Source organism: Geotrypetes seraphini, chromosome 3 (assembly GCF_902459505.1).
Source record: "Geotrypetes seraphini chromosome 3, aGeoSer1.1, whole genome shotgun sequence".
In the NCBI taxonomy this organism is placed as follows: domain Eukaryota; kingdom Metazoa; phylum Chordata; class Amphibia; order Gymnophiona; family Dermophiidae; genus Geotrypetes; species Geotrypetes seraphini.
The window spans coordinates 140188387-140202511 of NC_047086.1; the positions used below are offsets into that span (position 1 = coordinate 140188387).

The window sequence follows — 14125 nt, forward strand, 5'->3', positions numbered from 1 at the left end:
ACAATTGGTCTGACCCAGTAAGGCTATTCTTATGTTCTTAAATTTCATAACACATAACTCAAAAGTGTACATGGCCATGGAAGGAGCATAGGCTGGTCGGAAGCATTCCCAGAAATTAAGCACCGTTTTATAGAATGCTTGGATTTCCACATCCAACTGCCATCAGTTGGGTTGGGTGAGGATTTGCACCAGGTTTCAGCAGGCCAAAATTGGGCATGAGAATCTGCTCTAAGCACTAATTTATAAAGATTGTTTAGTATTAAGCAGCCTTTATAGAATTGGTGCTTAGAGGAGATCTTTTTGACACCTTATTTTGGCTACCATTTACTGAATCTGGCCATATGCATACAGTATATGTCCATTTTTTTTTTTTTACTGGTCTTGATTTCCAAAATGTTTTTTTTTTTAGACACAATGGAAATTTAGTAAATCCAGGTCTTCAATTCAGTTTTCTACTTTTAATGTTCCTCTGTCACTGTGATCCTTCATTGTCTGTTCTGGTTCTTAGTAAGGGCCTATTTCTTTCCATGCTATGTCAAGATTCACTTTCCTGCTTATCTTCTAACCATTTGTGTTTACACTTCTCCCTCCAAATCTGCGGTTTCAGTATCTGCGGATTCGGTTATTAGCGATTTTTTGGGGGGGGAAAAGAAAAGAAATGCTGCATCCCTGACCTCCCCGGACCTTACCTGGTGTTCTAGCGGGCTTTCAGGGCAGGAGCAATCTTCCTACGCTCCTGTCCCGTGCAGATCGCTCATACAAAATGGCTGCCGTGAGTTCCCGTAGTCTCTCGAGACTATGACAGGAACTCTCTGCAGCCATTTTGTATGAGTGATCTGCACGGGGCAGGAGCGTAGGAAGATCGCTCCTGCCCCGAAAGTCCACTAGACCACCAGGTAAGGTCTGGGATGCCAGGGGAAGGCAGGGGGTGGGTCAGAGCCGGCCCAAATGTTATTCGCAAATTTTCAATATTCACTGGCTGGCTCTGCCCCTAACCCCCGTGAATATTGAGGGAGAAGTATATATGGAGATTTTGGCTACTTCCAGGATTTAGCTAAGGTAATTCTTGTAGTAGAGATCAACATACTATAGAAATTTAGCTGGAGCTCTCAACTCCTGAGGCCAGAGATTCAGAGGGTATATCTTAGGATCAAGAGAAAAATTGAAAGGAAAGTGTCAGCAATTTTCCTGTAAATTTGAGGTAGAAGACAATTGTGTCATATGACAGGAAAGCTCCCACCTCACTGCTCTATGTACCATACAACAACTTCTTTGTGCAGCTTTCTGTCCTGTTTGTCTGACTTATGATTTCCTTTCTACAGCTCTATATTGCTCCACCACCAACTCTTTCACAAATTTCCCACATATCTGTGCATTGTCTTCCTTCCTCTATTCACTCATGATTCTCATGTTTCTTTTCTGTATAGTTCTGGTCTTTCTTTCCCTCACCTTGTCTCAGATTGTCAGTTTTTCTCTCCATTCTTTCATCATCACAGTCCCCAACTATTTCAGTTTTCCAGTCTTATTCTTCTCCCTTTGCTGTCTCCTCCAGTCCTCCCTTGGTACTGAAAGCTGCTTTAGATTTAATGAGCCACTTGAGAATTGAAGAGGGAATGCTTCGATTCAGATTTTATGAGCTACAGTTGACTTTGTCCTAATGTGGTTCAGTGTAAACCTAGGGCACAAATTGTGTGGCACAGCTACATCCTCAGCACCCTGAGGTTGTGGGTTCAAACCCACACTGCTCCTTGTGACCCTGGGCAAGTCACTTAATCTCCTTATTGCCCCAGGTACATTAGATAGATTGTGAGCCCACCGGGACAGACAGGGAAAAATGCTTGAGTACCTGAATAAATCCATGTAAACCATTCTGAGCTCCCCTTGGAGAACGGTATAGAAAACTAAATAAATAAATACTATCTTTGGAGAACCCTAATTTCTATAATTTTGCATGCACATTTATGTACTTAGGTATAGAATGCTGCCAGTTACATGCTTAAGTTAATTGGTATATTAGCCACTAAGGGCCTGATCTTATATATGATGCCTAAAAATCAGCGTCAACTAGAACAGCATTTAGCACAAGTATAAAAGGTGTGCGTACCTTGCATAGAATCGCGCTAAGCACCAGTGTGTCATATAACTGTTAGGCACACCTATTTAGGCCAGCTAAAACCAGGCCCAAATTCTGTTATGTCCCTACCATACACTAGGTGTTCAATCCCAACCCGAAGTCCGGGTATTGCAGAAATCCACAACTTTTCTGAACACATGCTCCACCCCTTAGCCTGAGAGCTGGTGAACAAATCCAGTTTCACATTCTGCAAGCAGTCCATGCAGAAGTCTTTTGTAGCTGCTCTGCTTCTATTTCTTATTTTTCACTTAAGGTTTGTTTCTTAGTGGCTTCAGCGTCTTGAGATCCCTTCCGGGTGGTCTCCTGTCAGAGGAAAGGTTGCAGTCCCATGGTGCTGGACTGCAGTTTCACAGAGAAGCTCTGGTAGATCTGTAGAGCCAGCCTTGTCTGTGTCGTGAGTTCCTGCAGTCTCAACGTGGGACCTCGAGGCAGCCATTTTTGATAGTTGATATGCATGGGGCAGGAGTGTAAAATGACCGCTCCTGCCCTGCTTTACTGCTAGACCACCAGGCCTTTAAAGGTTATCTTTGGAGGGGTTAGGGTGTGGGCCCTAAAGTCATTCATGATTTTTTTATAATATTCACGAGGAAGCTGTGCCCTAACCTCCACGAATATGAAGGGATACCTGTAGTTCATAACTGTAAGAGGGGCACACACATGGGAGGGGCATGGGTTGGTCAGAAGTGTGCCTGGCATTTAAGTGCTAGGATTCTAGAATGCTGTCAGTTACCTGCGGAATTGTAACATTTTGTCGTGTTCATTTACACCAGCCATTGGCATAGCATAAACAGCCATACCTATATGTTGGCATGTAACTGTTGACTTAGCTTAGTTTTCTATAATGCCAGTTACGTACATAATTTCTGATACAGAATTCATGCTTAGTGCAGCATCCTAGTATTTAAATTTCAGTGATCTTTTCAGAATTATCCCCTTTGGAGTGAGTTCTTTATATTGTGCCCAAAAACACCCCTGCCCAAGTGCTATCCTATAAATGCAGTTAGACACAGTTTATAGGATAGTGTTTTACGCCAAGGAAGTGCGCTGACCATTTGCACCAATGGAAATGTGAGGCAAAACCTCACACCTAAAGCTAGTCGTGGATGCCCTTTATTCTATAATTATGTGCGTAACTTTGAGGAATGCCCATGACCCATTTTCATGCCTCCTTTTTTGTGCTGCGCATACATTTAAATTAAAACCAATTGACGCTAATAATTGCTTGTTAAGCCAGTTATCAGTGCTAATTGGCTCATTATTCAATTAAGTTGCATATGCAAATTGGCCAAATGCAACCAAAGTGCCATTTATAAAATTTGGGTGTTAATGTTTAATTGGTTTAAAGTCATAATTGCAAGAGGACTGAAGAAATGTATCAAGGTGCTCTGTGGTGTCTGCTGAACATTTTCCTTATGATGGCTAATACATTACATTAGTTTCTTTTATTCCGCCAATACCTTGTGGTTCTAGGCGGACTACAAAAGGAAGAGATTCTGGTCATTGCCAGAGGATTACAGGGAAGCTATTGGTTGTAACATTTGGAGTCTGGTGATGGAATGGGGATATTGGTTGTATCAGGAGTTTGTCTTGACATATTTCTTGAATAGCCTGGTTTTTATTTCCCTCCTGAAGGTTCTGTAGTTTGATGCTGAAATCAGTAGATTGAAGATGTGGCTGTCTAGTTTCGCTGCTTGCATGGCGAGTAGTCCGTTGTGTATTTTTTTACGCTGAATGCCTTTGATTTGGGGGTGGGTGACGGATGTCCGAGTTCTCCTTGGTCTGGAAGAGTTGTGCCGAGTTAGGCGAGTGTTCAGGTAGGATGGTCCATTGCCATGTTGGGTTTTGAAGAGCATGCAGTAGAATTTAAAAAGTATTCTTGCTTGTATTGGTAGCCAGTGTGTATCTTGGTATGCGGCAGTGATGTGGTCAAACTTCTTCAGTGAGTAGATCAGTCTGAGGGCTGTGTTTTGCACTGTTTGTAGTTGTTTTATCATGGTAGTAAAGAATTGCTTCCCCTTCTCCTGTGAAGGCATGATAGATGTTTATTTTGCCATCTCTGACTAAGAAAGCTGGTAAATGGGGGAAATTGCTTCTCCTTGTCCAGGGCCTCCCTGCCTCCAACTGTTCAGTTCTGTAAAGTTTTTTTTTTTAGGATAGATTTTAAGCTTTATCATGCAGGGATTGTCTCTTATGTGTTTGTGTATATACTGCATATTAGGGTGATCAAAAAAATTAAATTTATGGGGCATGACCTCCAGAAGTCTATTTTTGTTCTATGTCTGGTCACTGATAATTGTGCCCAAAATTATAAGCCTTTTGGTGAACATTTAGAGATCGCACAATGATTTTTAATTTATTACATAAAATGCAAGTACAGAATTAATATTAATTTTCCATCCAAACCTAAATTGTGAGCAAATGCACCTGGAAAGAAGTTAAAATACATACTGTTATTACTTACAACTGAAAATAGGCTTGTTGGCCTAATGATTTATTATGCATTGTTTAATATTCAGTGATGACTTATAACTAATGTCATTATTCCATAGTAAGTAATAAAATGTTTTATGTGCAATTGCTGAACGGTAGTCCTACGTTCAAGTCAGTATTCATTTATGTAACTCTGGAGCAAGTTGGATAGGTCTTTCTGTGCTGAGCAACAAGGCGATGGAGCTGCTTCCGTACCTCATTCTTTGTGAGACTTGAATTATACTGCTGCATTAAGGCAATTGCCCTTTCAGCAGAGTCATTGACTACTGTCATTGATGATGCAGACTACTTCAAATGCTGGTAGTTTGGATCATCTCTCCAGTTTGCAGGATCTTTAACCAGAAATTGTTGAGCCTTTTCTTGTCCATTGTGTTTAGAACACCCATGACTCAAAGGAAAGTAAGTTCTCTTTGTTATACATAATGCCAGGCCAATGGGACTGAGCGACTTGGAGGACAATTAAGATGTTTCACTGAGCTTATAGATTGTGGAAGCTGAAGGTTTGCCACCATGTTGGACTTTTACTTCATTGCTTAGTCTGTCATCAAAAATGGCCAGACCAGCCATAATTTCTGACAAGTACTGCAGATGTCTGGTGAATGTTGTTGACGCAGCCTTGGCAACAGCCTTGTTCGGTTATTACTGGAGTTCTGAAAGCAGAAGCAAGTCATTGAGTGGTGCTTTTACAGGAAGAGGTTCTTCATGCTAGTAGCGGATGTAGATGAGGCTAACAAAGAGAAGCAGTTCTTTGATGCCCTGCCTTTCTTTGGCAGTAAGAGAGAACTGTTGCTGGAGCAGAAATCTGTTAATACTGTGGATGGCCTTCACCATCCACCATGCATGGTTGAAGGCCCCGAGTGCTCAAAATGATGGCTTTGCTTTATCTGCCTCCGGGCAGCCTCCAAGAAATAATTAAACAGAGCTCAAAAAGCTCCTCATAGTCTTCCCTTGAATGTGATGCATTCAAGACTGTTCCACAGAAAGCTGCAATTTCTTTCTGAAGGACTGATATGTCTGCATCAAATGTCATCTGCAGCAACCTCATATGAATCCTGGTCTATGTATGCCCAATTTTGCTGAAATCTTTTGAACACCTTAATATCTGGTCCTCCACTAACTACAAACAATTAGGTGAAGACACTTCCAAACACCAGGTCCATCATATGATGTCAACAGGTGAGCCATGCTAACTCTTGTCCTACTGATGATTCAATGAAGAATATACCATTCTTCAGGCCTCTATTACTCGCAGTGGTATCAAACACCAGTCCCTGGACTCATCTCCGAAGACTCCATTCATCCTGTACTGTGAGACAGACTTCAACATGCTGTTCGCGGGTTCCATGGCCAATTTTTGGAATTCTGAGTCACCTCTCTTCTCCGTTGCCAGTGACAAGTACTGCAATTCTGTTGACCATTTCTTTACTTCCAGTAATGTCTAGGAGGAGTTTTCCATCCCAATGCAGCAGTAATGGAGTTTCTGTTGCTTTGTCAAGGAATTCATCCCTCAGAGTGACTACCTCCTCACGGTTCTTGCACCGTGAATGTCAGAGTGAGCTTCTTGACAATGTCATTTCATTTACAACATGGCCAACAAAGTACTTTGGCAGCTGGCAGCTGCACCATTGACAAATTTGGCACTCCTATCTGGCAAATTAACACAATCTAACACTCCGGCAACTTCAGGATGTGCAAGAATGTTCACCTTTGGCTGTTTTAACTGAGAACTGAAACAAGGGGGTCTGCTGACTTCAAAATCAGCATCTGAATTTGAACAACTGTCAAGAGTCAACTTCAGCAATATTCTTAGAATCAGCTAATCTACTAGTCAGCTGTTTAGAACTACTGACAGTGACATTTTCTGCCTCCACTTTGGCTGCAAATTTACTAAATCTTTCTTCTCATGCTCTCTTTCTATCTTCCTTCTTTGCAAGTTCAGTGTCGATGCTGGCCATGATGCATGATGAAAAATATTGCCTCTGAATTATTAAAAATTGTCTGTCTTGATTTTCATTGTGCCTAATACATCACTGTTAGCAACATCAAAAAGATGGACGAGACGTTCTTTGAAGGCTTCTTGGTTCTTTTTTAGCATCTCATATTGATCATAAAGCTTCATCAATATTCAAATTCCTGAATCTATTCACTGAAGAGATATTCTTACAAGCTACCAAATTTCCAAGACTTTGAACATGGCTGGATGAGCTGCCTCTTTCAAAGCAGTTTTCTGTCAGTGTGTAAGTACATCAATCGAAGAACATCCCTATTGGTTGGAAGATATGAATTGGACAGTTCATCAGTGCCCTTCCCTAGCAACCATATCTCAGTACTGCTTCTAGTCTTTGACGTTCTTCCTTCTTAGTTTTTATCCTGAAATGTGATATCAACTTGGTTTTCAACTGTCTATCACTAAATTAACTTTCTGCTTTGCAGCAGTACTGGTAGTAAGTTGTTATTATTCAAATAACATCAAAGATGTTGTTGTCAATAAAGCTATTTAGTATCCAACCAATATTAAGTAAGTAACAGTTTCTAACCGTATTACCACATTGTTATGAATAGCCAGCCACATTATGAAGATATTATAGGATCATGAGCGACCTCTAAATTTGGCCCAAACTACTTCAGATTTTAACCATATCTTATCTACTTGAGGTAGAATGTATTTAGACTTATGGAGACATGTTCTGATAAGGTTGAATTTTTACCATAGTCTTATGGACCATCCTGCTGCATATACGTAGTGATATTAGTTTTGGAAGACATTTCTCTATTGCTCCAATGTGGTTTCTCTGGGCCTTTTGGTGGTGACGTTGGCATCAGAAGAGTTGGTTTTGGTGGTTGAAGCCACTGAGAGAATCGAGGAGGTCACTTACTTTGTTTCTGGTGGTGATGGTCAGATTTGGCTGCATTGGAAGAAGCTACAAGAAACTGCTGGGATTTTCAGTTTTACTGGAGCAGAGAAATTGGTGGTTTCAGTTTCCACTTTTGGAGCAGTCTTGTGGAGTTTGTTGTGAGAAGGGACGATTCAAGATCTACTGCACCATGACAGTACTAAGACTGCACATATTATGCAAGGTAGAGATCACTGGTACAGTTACAATGCCATCTGTGCCATCGGTTAACTGTTCTTTGGGTAAAGCTTCTGTTAATGAGAAAGCTATTTTGTCTATCCTGGACTTTAATTTATTGATTGGGCTCTGAGGTGTAGAATCCAATTTTGGAAACTATATTGACAGCACTTGCTCAGTTGGAAACTCTTGTAATTGCAAAACTGGACAGCCAACATGATGTGGTGGTCAAATATGAGCAATGGGTGGAGTCTTGTGAACAATCTATTGAGAAGCTTCAGATGAAGGTCTCTTTCAATAGGATGACATAGGGGCCAATGCAGAAAGCTACCATGGGCAACAATGCGTGGTTAATAAGAGGAATGTGAGCAGATTAGTAGTCAAATGATTCAGAAACAGGCTCAGCACAGGAGTTTCCTGTGCGCCATTGTCTACCATGCAAGCTTACTAAAATGGCAATTAGGCATTAAGCTATTCTACCCCAATGCAGAGAATTACACAGTTTAAGGTGAGCACTATGCAAGAAATATATGCCTCCTCAGACTTGGCGGTAGAAGGGCTAGCTCACTCTCTGCATTAGAGCAGAGAAGCTAGTAGCCCCCCCAAGCACCGGAATGGGACGATTCATTGTGGCTGTTTAAGAGCCGTCAGTTTAGCGCGGCCCTTTCTTCACTACCATTTAAGAGCCACCATTTAATTGCGACACTATTCAGTGAGGCCCTTTCATTGCGGGACAAGTTCAGTAAGCCACATGCTGGATCGAGGTGGAGTGCTGATGGGGTTGTGTGTGTGGGGTGAGGCATTGCCCCCCTCCCGCATCATGTACCACATGCTGGATTGGGGCAGGATCATGAGACATGGTGTGGTGGTGCAGAACGCCATGGAGCAGGTGGGGGCCAAGATGCAGGAGCTGAGCTGGAGAATCTCTTGAGTGCTTTGCAGCTTGGTGCAGGTATGGCAAGTGAGAGTCTAAGACTGGAGGGAAGCTCAGGATAGGCAAACAGCCCTACCGGCTATGAAGAGCCACAATTAACTTGTCCTGTGATGAAAGGGCCACTCTGAAATGGCGGCTCTTAAATGGTGGCGATGAAAGGGCCATGATGAATCGTCCTAGATTCCCCTCCCTTCACTGTTGCCCCTACCATTAAAAAAATTTGGTAGTCTAGTGTAGCCATTCACTCCCCCCCCCCAACATATGAGTATCTTTGGGTAGACTTGCACAGTCTGTGTCCCGTATATGGCCATTCAGTTGAAGATGGGTTGAGGAGGGCTTCAATGGCTGGGACGGTTTAGATGGGCTGGAGTGAGTTTAGATGGAGACTCCATTAGATAGAACCTAAGCATACTACTGGGCAGAACTCTGGGTTTCTGGCCCATAAATATCTAAGAAAAAGGACCATTTAGATTAAGTTATTAATTTATAGGGCATGTGCGGTTGGTCTTTATCTGCAATCATTTACTATGCTACTATGTTCAAAAGGCAGGAGCAATATTACTACTACTACTTCTACTGTTTAACATTTCTATAGCGCTGATAGGCATTTGCAGTGCTGTACAACAATATAGAGCTTACAATCTAAATTAACAGTCAACAAGAAAAGTAAGGGTTAGGGAGTTTCTCAGGGTGCTTAAGGTGAGGGAGTTATGAGTTAAATGCAAGCTCGAAGAGGTGGGCTTTTACTCTGGATTTCAATAGTTCCAGGGACGGAGCGAGGACATAATGACTCAGGGAGTTTGTTCCAGGCGTAAGGTGCAGCAAGAGAGAAAGGAGCAATGCCCATTCACTCCTGCCTCCATGCCACCATCTTGGAAAAGGTGGCTTTTTGCACACCGCATTAATGTGGGATCAGGCATATCCAGTTTTCAAGATGGCAGCACAGAAGCAGGAGTGAGTGGGCATGCCAGAGCTTTTTTACCCTCTGGGGACTTGTTTTAAGTTTACATAAGGGGCTGAATACCCCTACACGTGCATCCCTATAAGTGTGTTAAGCGACTGCCCAGGTGGTCTGTTTGTCTAGTTCCATCTTCTGTTTTGCCCCTAAAGCAGGCACTGGTGCTAAACCTTGTGCACACAAATATGGGTGCACACCAAATTTGCGCATGCAGTTTAATTCAATAACAAGCTAATTAGCACCGATACTTGGGCTCAAAATCAATTATTGGTGCCAATCGGAATCAATTAAAAATTTACATATGCATATTTATGTACCCGTATCTGCACATAAATTTGATGCGGAGCTCCAAAAAGGCATGGGCATGAGAGCCTCCTGGGCAGATCAGGAGTTTTCCTGTAATTTATGCCTGATGTTACAGACTTAGGGGGGATGTGCATCTGGGTTTAATTGGTGTAAGTTGTCACACCTAAATATAGGTGCACTTCCCAAAGCCGAGCGCTATTCTCTATAAACAGCACCTAATTATGAGTGCCATTTATAGAACAGGGATAGCACTTTTTTTTTTTTTTGCATCATTTATAGAGTTCAATCCTAGGTGCTGAAATATGTTGGGGAAATGTAGTGTCTTGGATCTAATAATATGTAAAGTGTCTTGGATCTAATAATTCTACTTCAAATAAGGTTGTTTTCCACTAATTAACTAATTTAAAATATCCACAGGCTCAATATTTACTGCTCTTTGCTTTCGATATACTTGTACTGTAACATTTGGACCTCCTTGTTTTTGTTTTTGTTGGGCAATTACCCTTCACACGTATGATGCCTCAAGTTTGCGTAAAGCCCATATGTATGTTATTTTACCCAGACTGAGCAGAGATGTTCTGGGGATGGGGGAAGGTTTGTTTTTGCGCAGATTTGTAAAAATATGTATGTATTTCTGTGTAAAGTAAGCCTGAAGATTTGTGTGTGTGCCAAAGAGCAGGTGTAAACATGCACACAGAGGGTTCCCTTTTACGAAGCCGCGTTAGCGGCTTTAGCGCACACACCTTTTTAGCACGCACTAACCGGAAAACTATTGCCTGCTCAAGAGGAGGTGGTAGCAGCTAGCGCGGCCGGCAAATTAGCGTGCGTTAAACTGCTAACACGGCTTCGTAAAAGGAGCCCTAAGTTCCTTGGTATTCTTTTCATAAACTGTACAGTTTGGCTTGCAAGTTCAGCCAAGTCCACACAGAGAAAACTGTGTGAACCTTTTAGATGTGCGGGCAGTTGTAAAATTACCTTTAATGTATGCATGTCCCTTTTTTGTTTTAGGTGTATAGTATTTAATAACAGAGGGTTTGGAGGAGAAGAGTTATTGGTGAGTACTTAAGTCTTTGCTCATTTGTACAGCAGCACTCCACTTATCCCTGGGAGTTCCGTCACACTGAATTGTGCACTCTGACAAAATCAGACAAGTTTCAAGTTTATTTTTATTTGATTAATCGCTTAATTAAAATTTTCTAAGCGAGTTACAATATGTAAGAGTAACATATAATTTAACATGGTATTAAAAACAAAAACAAAAAGAAGAAGGAAAAAAAAAAAGGAAGGAACAGAAAACAAAAAAGCAGAAATAGTTTAAACAACAGATATGTTTTAAAAAAATGTTTAAACAATGAATACAACTAGCAGACTTACGGACTGGTACATTGGGTATAAAGAAAGACAAACGTTAAGGGGGGGAAGTTTAAAGAAAAATGCAGAGGAAGGAAGAGGGTCGGAAAAGCAATTTACAAGTTAAAAGCATCCGTAAATAAGAAGCTTTTTAAGTTCTTTTTAAAATGGCTTGGATTACTTTCATCTCTTAATTGTAGAGGTAAAGAATTCCAGAGTTGTGACGCTGTTACTGAAAACATATCCTGACGACGGGTTCCAATAATTTTCAAGGAGGGAATTACTAGAAGTTTTTGGTTAGTTGTCCGAAGAGAACGAGAGGCATTATATTAAATAAGTACTTTATTAATGAATTGAGGTTCGTTGGTATCGAGAGTTTTGAATGTTAGTAGTAAAATTTTATAAGTAATGCAATGATTAATGGGAAGCCAGTGTGATTTAATCAGAAAAGGAGTAACATGGTCATATTTTTTACTATTCTAAATAGAAGGGGGGTAATGATTTAGGGATAAGTGCAGAGCCGGTACAAGAGTATTAGGTGCCCTGGGCACACCTTCAGTCTGTTTTTTCCCCCCTAACACACACAAAACAATTGATTAAGCATTAATAATACCTTATATATAATTTATACTAATATCCCAGTGCAAGGAGTCCCAAAAGTAATTCCAAACAAAGCCACAGTAGCAATGCTGCCACGGTAAATGCACTGTTATTAACTATCATTCAGAAGCCTTGGGTTGCAGGCCTTGTGCTATGCTGATGACATCTTACTAATCTTTAAAGTTTCTCCCTCTTCTTCTGACCTTATTCAGTTACAATAAATCCACACAAAGATATCAGTGCACTAGATTATTTTCTTATCTTTCTTTCATTCATTCAAAGCACCATGCATAGTACTATAAGGCAGTTCAGATTTCTATCTGGGTTAATCAACTCAAGGTGGTGTGATTCTTCATTATTCCCAGTACAGCGTATAGGTGTTTTTTTCTTTGAATTAATTTACCATTCTTTCATACCAAAGTTTTCTCTATTTCATTTTACAAAACTATTATAATAAATAAGTTTTTGTAAATAAGTTCATAACTTAGCTTTATAGTGAGTGATTTCCCATCCCGACGCGTTTTGCTGGACTTTATCAAGGTCAGGGGAACTGGCAAACAATCAAAAATATAAAAGTCAGTTCACATTACTGAGTCAATGTATTGTCTTCATCAATTCATTTATATACCGTTAAAAAAAACAAAAAAAAACAAACAACCCAGTAACATCATAGTAAAGAAATGGCTTACCTTAAACAAAAGCTAAGCTTTTCCCATTCAGAACCACCGCTGGTGATCAAAAGATGGCCGCGGTGTTCTCTAGTCGCGCTAGAAATAGACCCTCCCACCTATGACTTCAGACCGACGGCCCTCACCTAGCAACCAACTCTAATTGAATCTAGTAATTTTATAAAAAGCTCCAAAGTGAAATTCTCAAGATAGAAATCCCATACCACCCGTACTGCAGCTACTTCAACTATCTACCTGAGCCATCCAGTCTGAGGTCTCATTCAAGCCATGGTTTGAAGATCAAACATCCACCTGAGTTCTCTAAGGTTCAGCGTACGCTCAGTGTTGCCTCCCTCCCACCCTACAGTAATGACATCCATAATTCTCCATTTCAGGTCAGACAATTTATTCAGTTGCAGACATTTTTAGAATCAGTTGTGACCCAGTTGACTGATGTCTGGTCTTATATATAGATTTAAAAAAAGTTGCCTGTTAGATAACAAGTCAGGAAGAGTGCCCTAATCTAACTCCCTCCTTCTTAGGGTCACCTATTCCGATAGTAACCAGTTTTTGCTATTTCAGGGTCATCTTTGATTACAAATTAACTTTCTCTGAGCAAGTTTCTTCTTTATCTAAGAAATGTTTCTATACACTTCAATAGTTGATCTATTTAGCATCTCCTTAATGCAACTGCTCACTCCTTACTTCACATGTTATTGATTTCCTGACTGGTCTATGATAACACGGTCTGTGTCGGTTCTTCCCATGCTAATATAAAGCATCTTCAAACTGTTCAAAATGCAGCTTTGAGACTCTTAGGTAGTGCACGAAGTTTGACCCCATTACTCCCTTCTTTTTGCATTTCCATTGGTTGCCAATTTATTGGAGGATTTGATTTAAAACTCTTCACGATTGTGCATAAGGCTTTTTATGAGAAGATCCCAGTTTATTTAAGCAATTTAGCTGTTTCATATACTACCATGTGAGTGATAAGGTCTTTGGAGGATTGGTTATGCTGGCTGCCTCAAGTGCTCTTTGGGATTCTGTATGCACTAGTGCTTTTACCTGGATCGCCCCTACACTTTGGAATAATTTGCCTAAAATGACTTTAAAAATTTAAAACCTGATTGAAGACATATTTCTTTGAACTGGCCTTTAATCCAGTGTGGAATGGAATACCTAGAAAACTACAGATGCGTTTACTTTTTTTTTTTTCTCTCTCTCTCTCTTGAGTAGATTGATTAGGTCTTTCCTTTCTGATTTTAAGGTCTTTTTTTCCTTTTTATATGATTTTTTAAAAATCTTGTTTTATTGTTAGCTGCCTGAATCTTAGTAGGCTAGGTAGTATATCAATTTTAAAAAAAAACTGTAATAGTAATAATAACAACCTTGGACCTTCAGCTCTGCTCCCCCTTCCCCCGGACAGCTGAAGGCCCTACATTTCTGCAGTTCCAGCATCTCTTCTAAAGTTTCAAGTTTATTTAAAATTTTATATACTGCCTATCAAAAATGTTTAAAAGCAATTTATAATAAAATAGCATACAAAAATGTCAAATAAAACCAACTATAAACAAACTTGTACAGATAAGACACTAACAAAGGAAAAAATGAGAT

The 14125-nt window shown here is 40.4% G+C and overlaps 1 protein-coding gene across 1 annotated transcript in view; it reads left to right on the forward strand.

The window, feature by feature from the left end:
* ABHD1 (abhydrolase domain containing 1) overlaps nucleotides 1-14125 on the forward strand; it is a 66704-nt gene that overhangs the window by 17913 nt on the left and 34666 nt on the right. The window contains exon 4 of the mRNA XM_033935934.1: nucleotides 10902-10947. Within this exon, the coding sequence (XP_033791825.1) occupies nucleotides 10902-10947 (46 nt within the window). The remainder of the gene's footprint in view (nucleotides 1-10901; nucleotides 10948-14125) is intronic.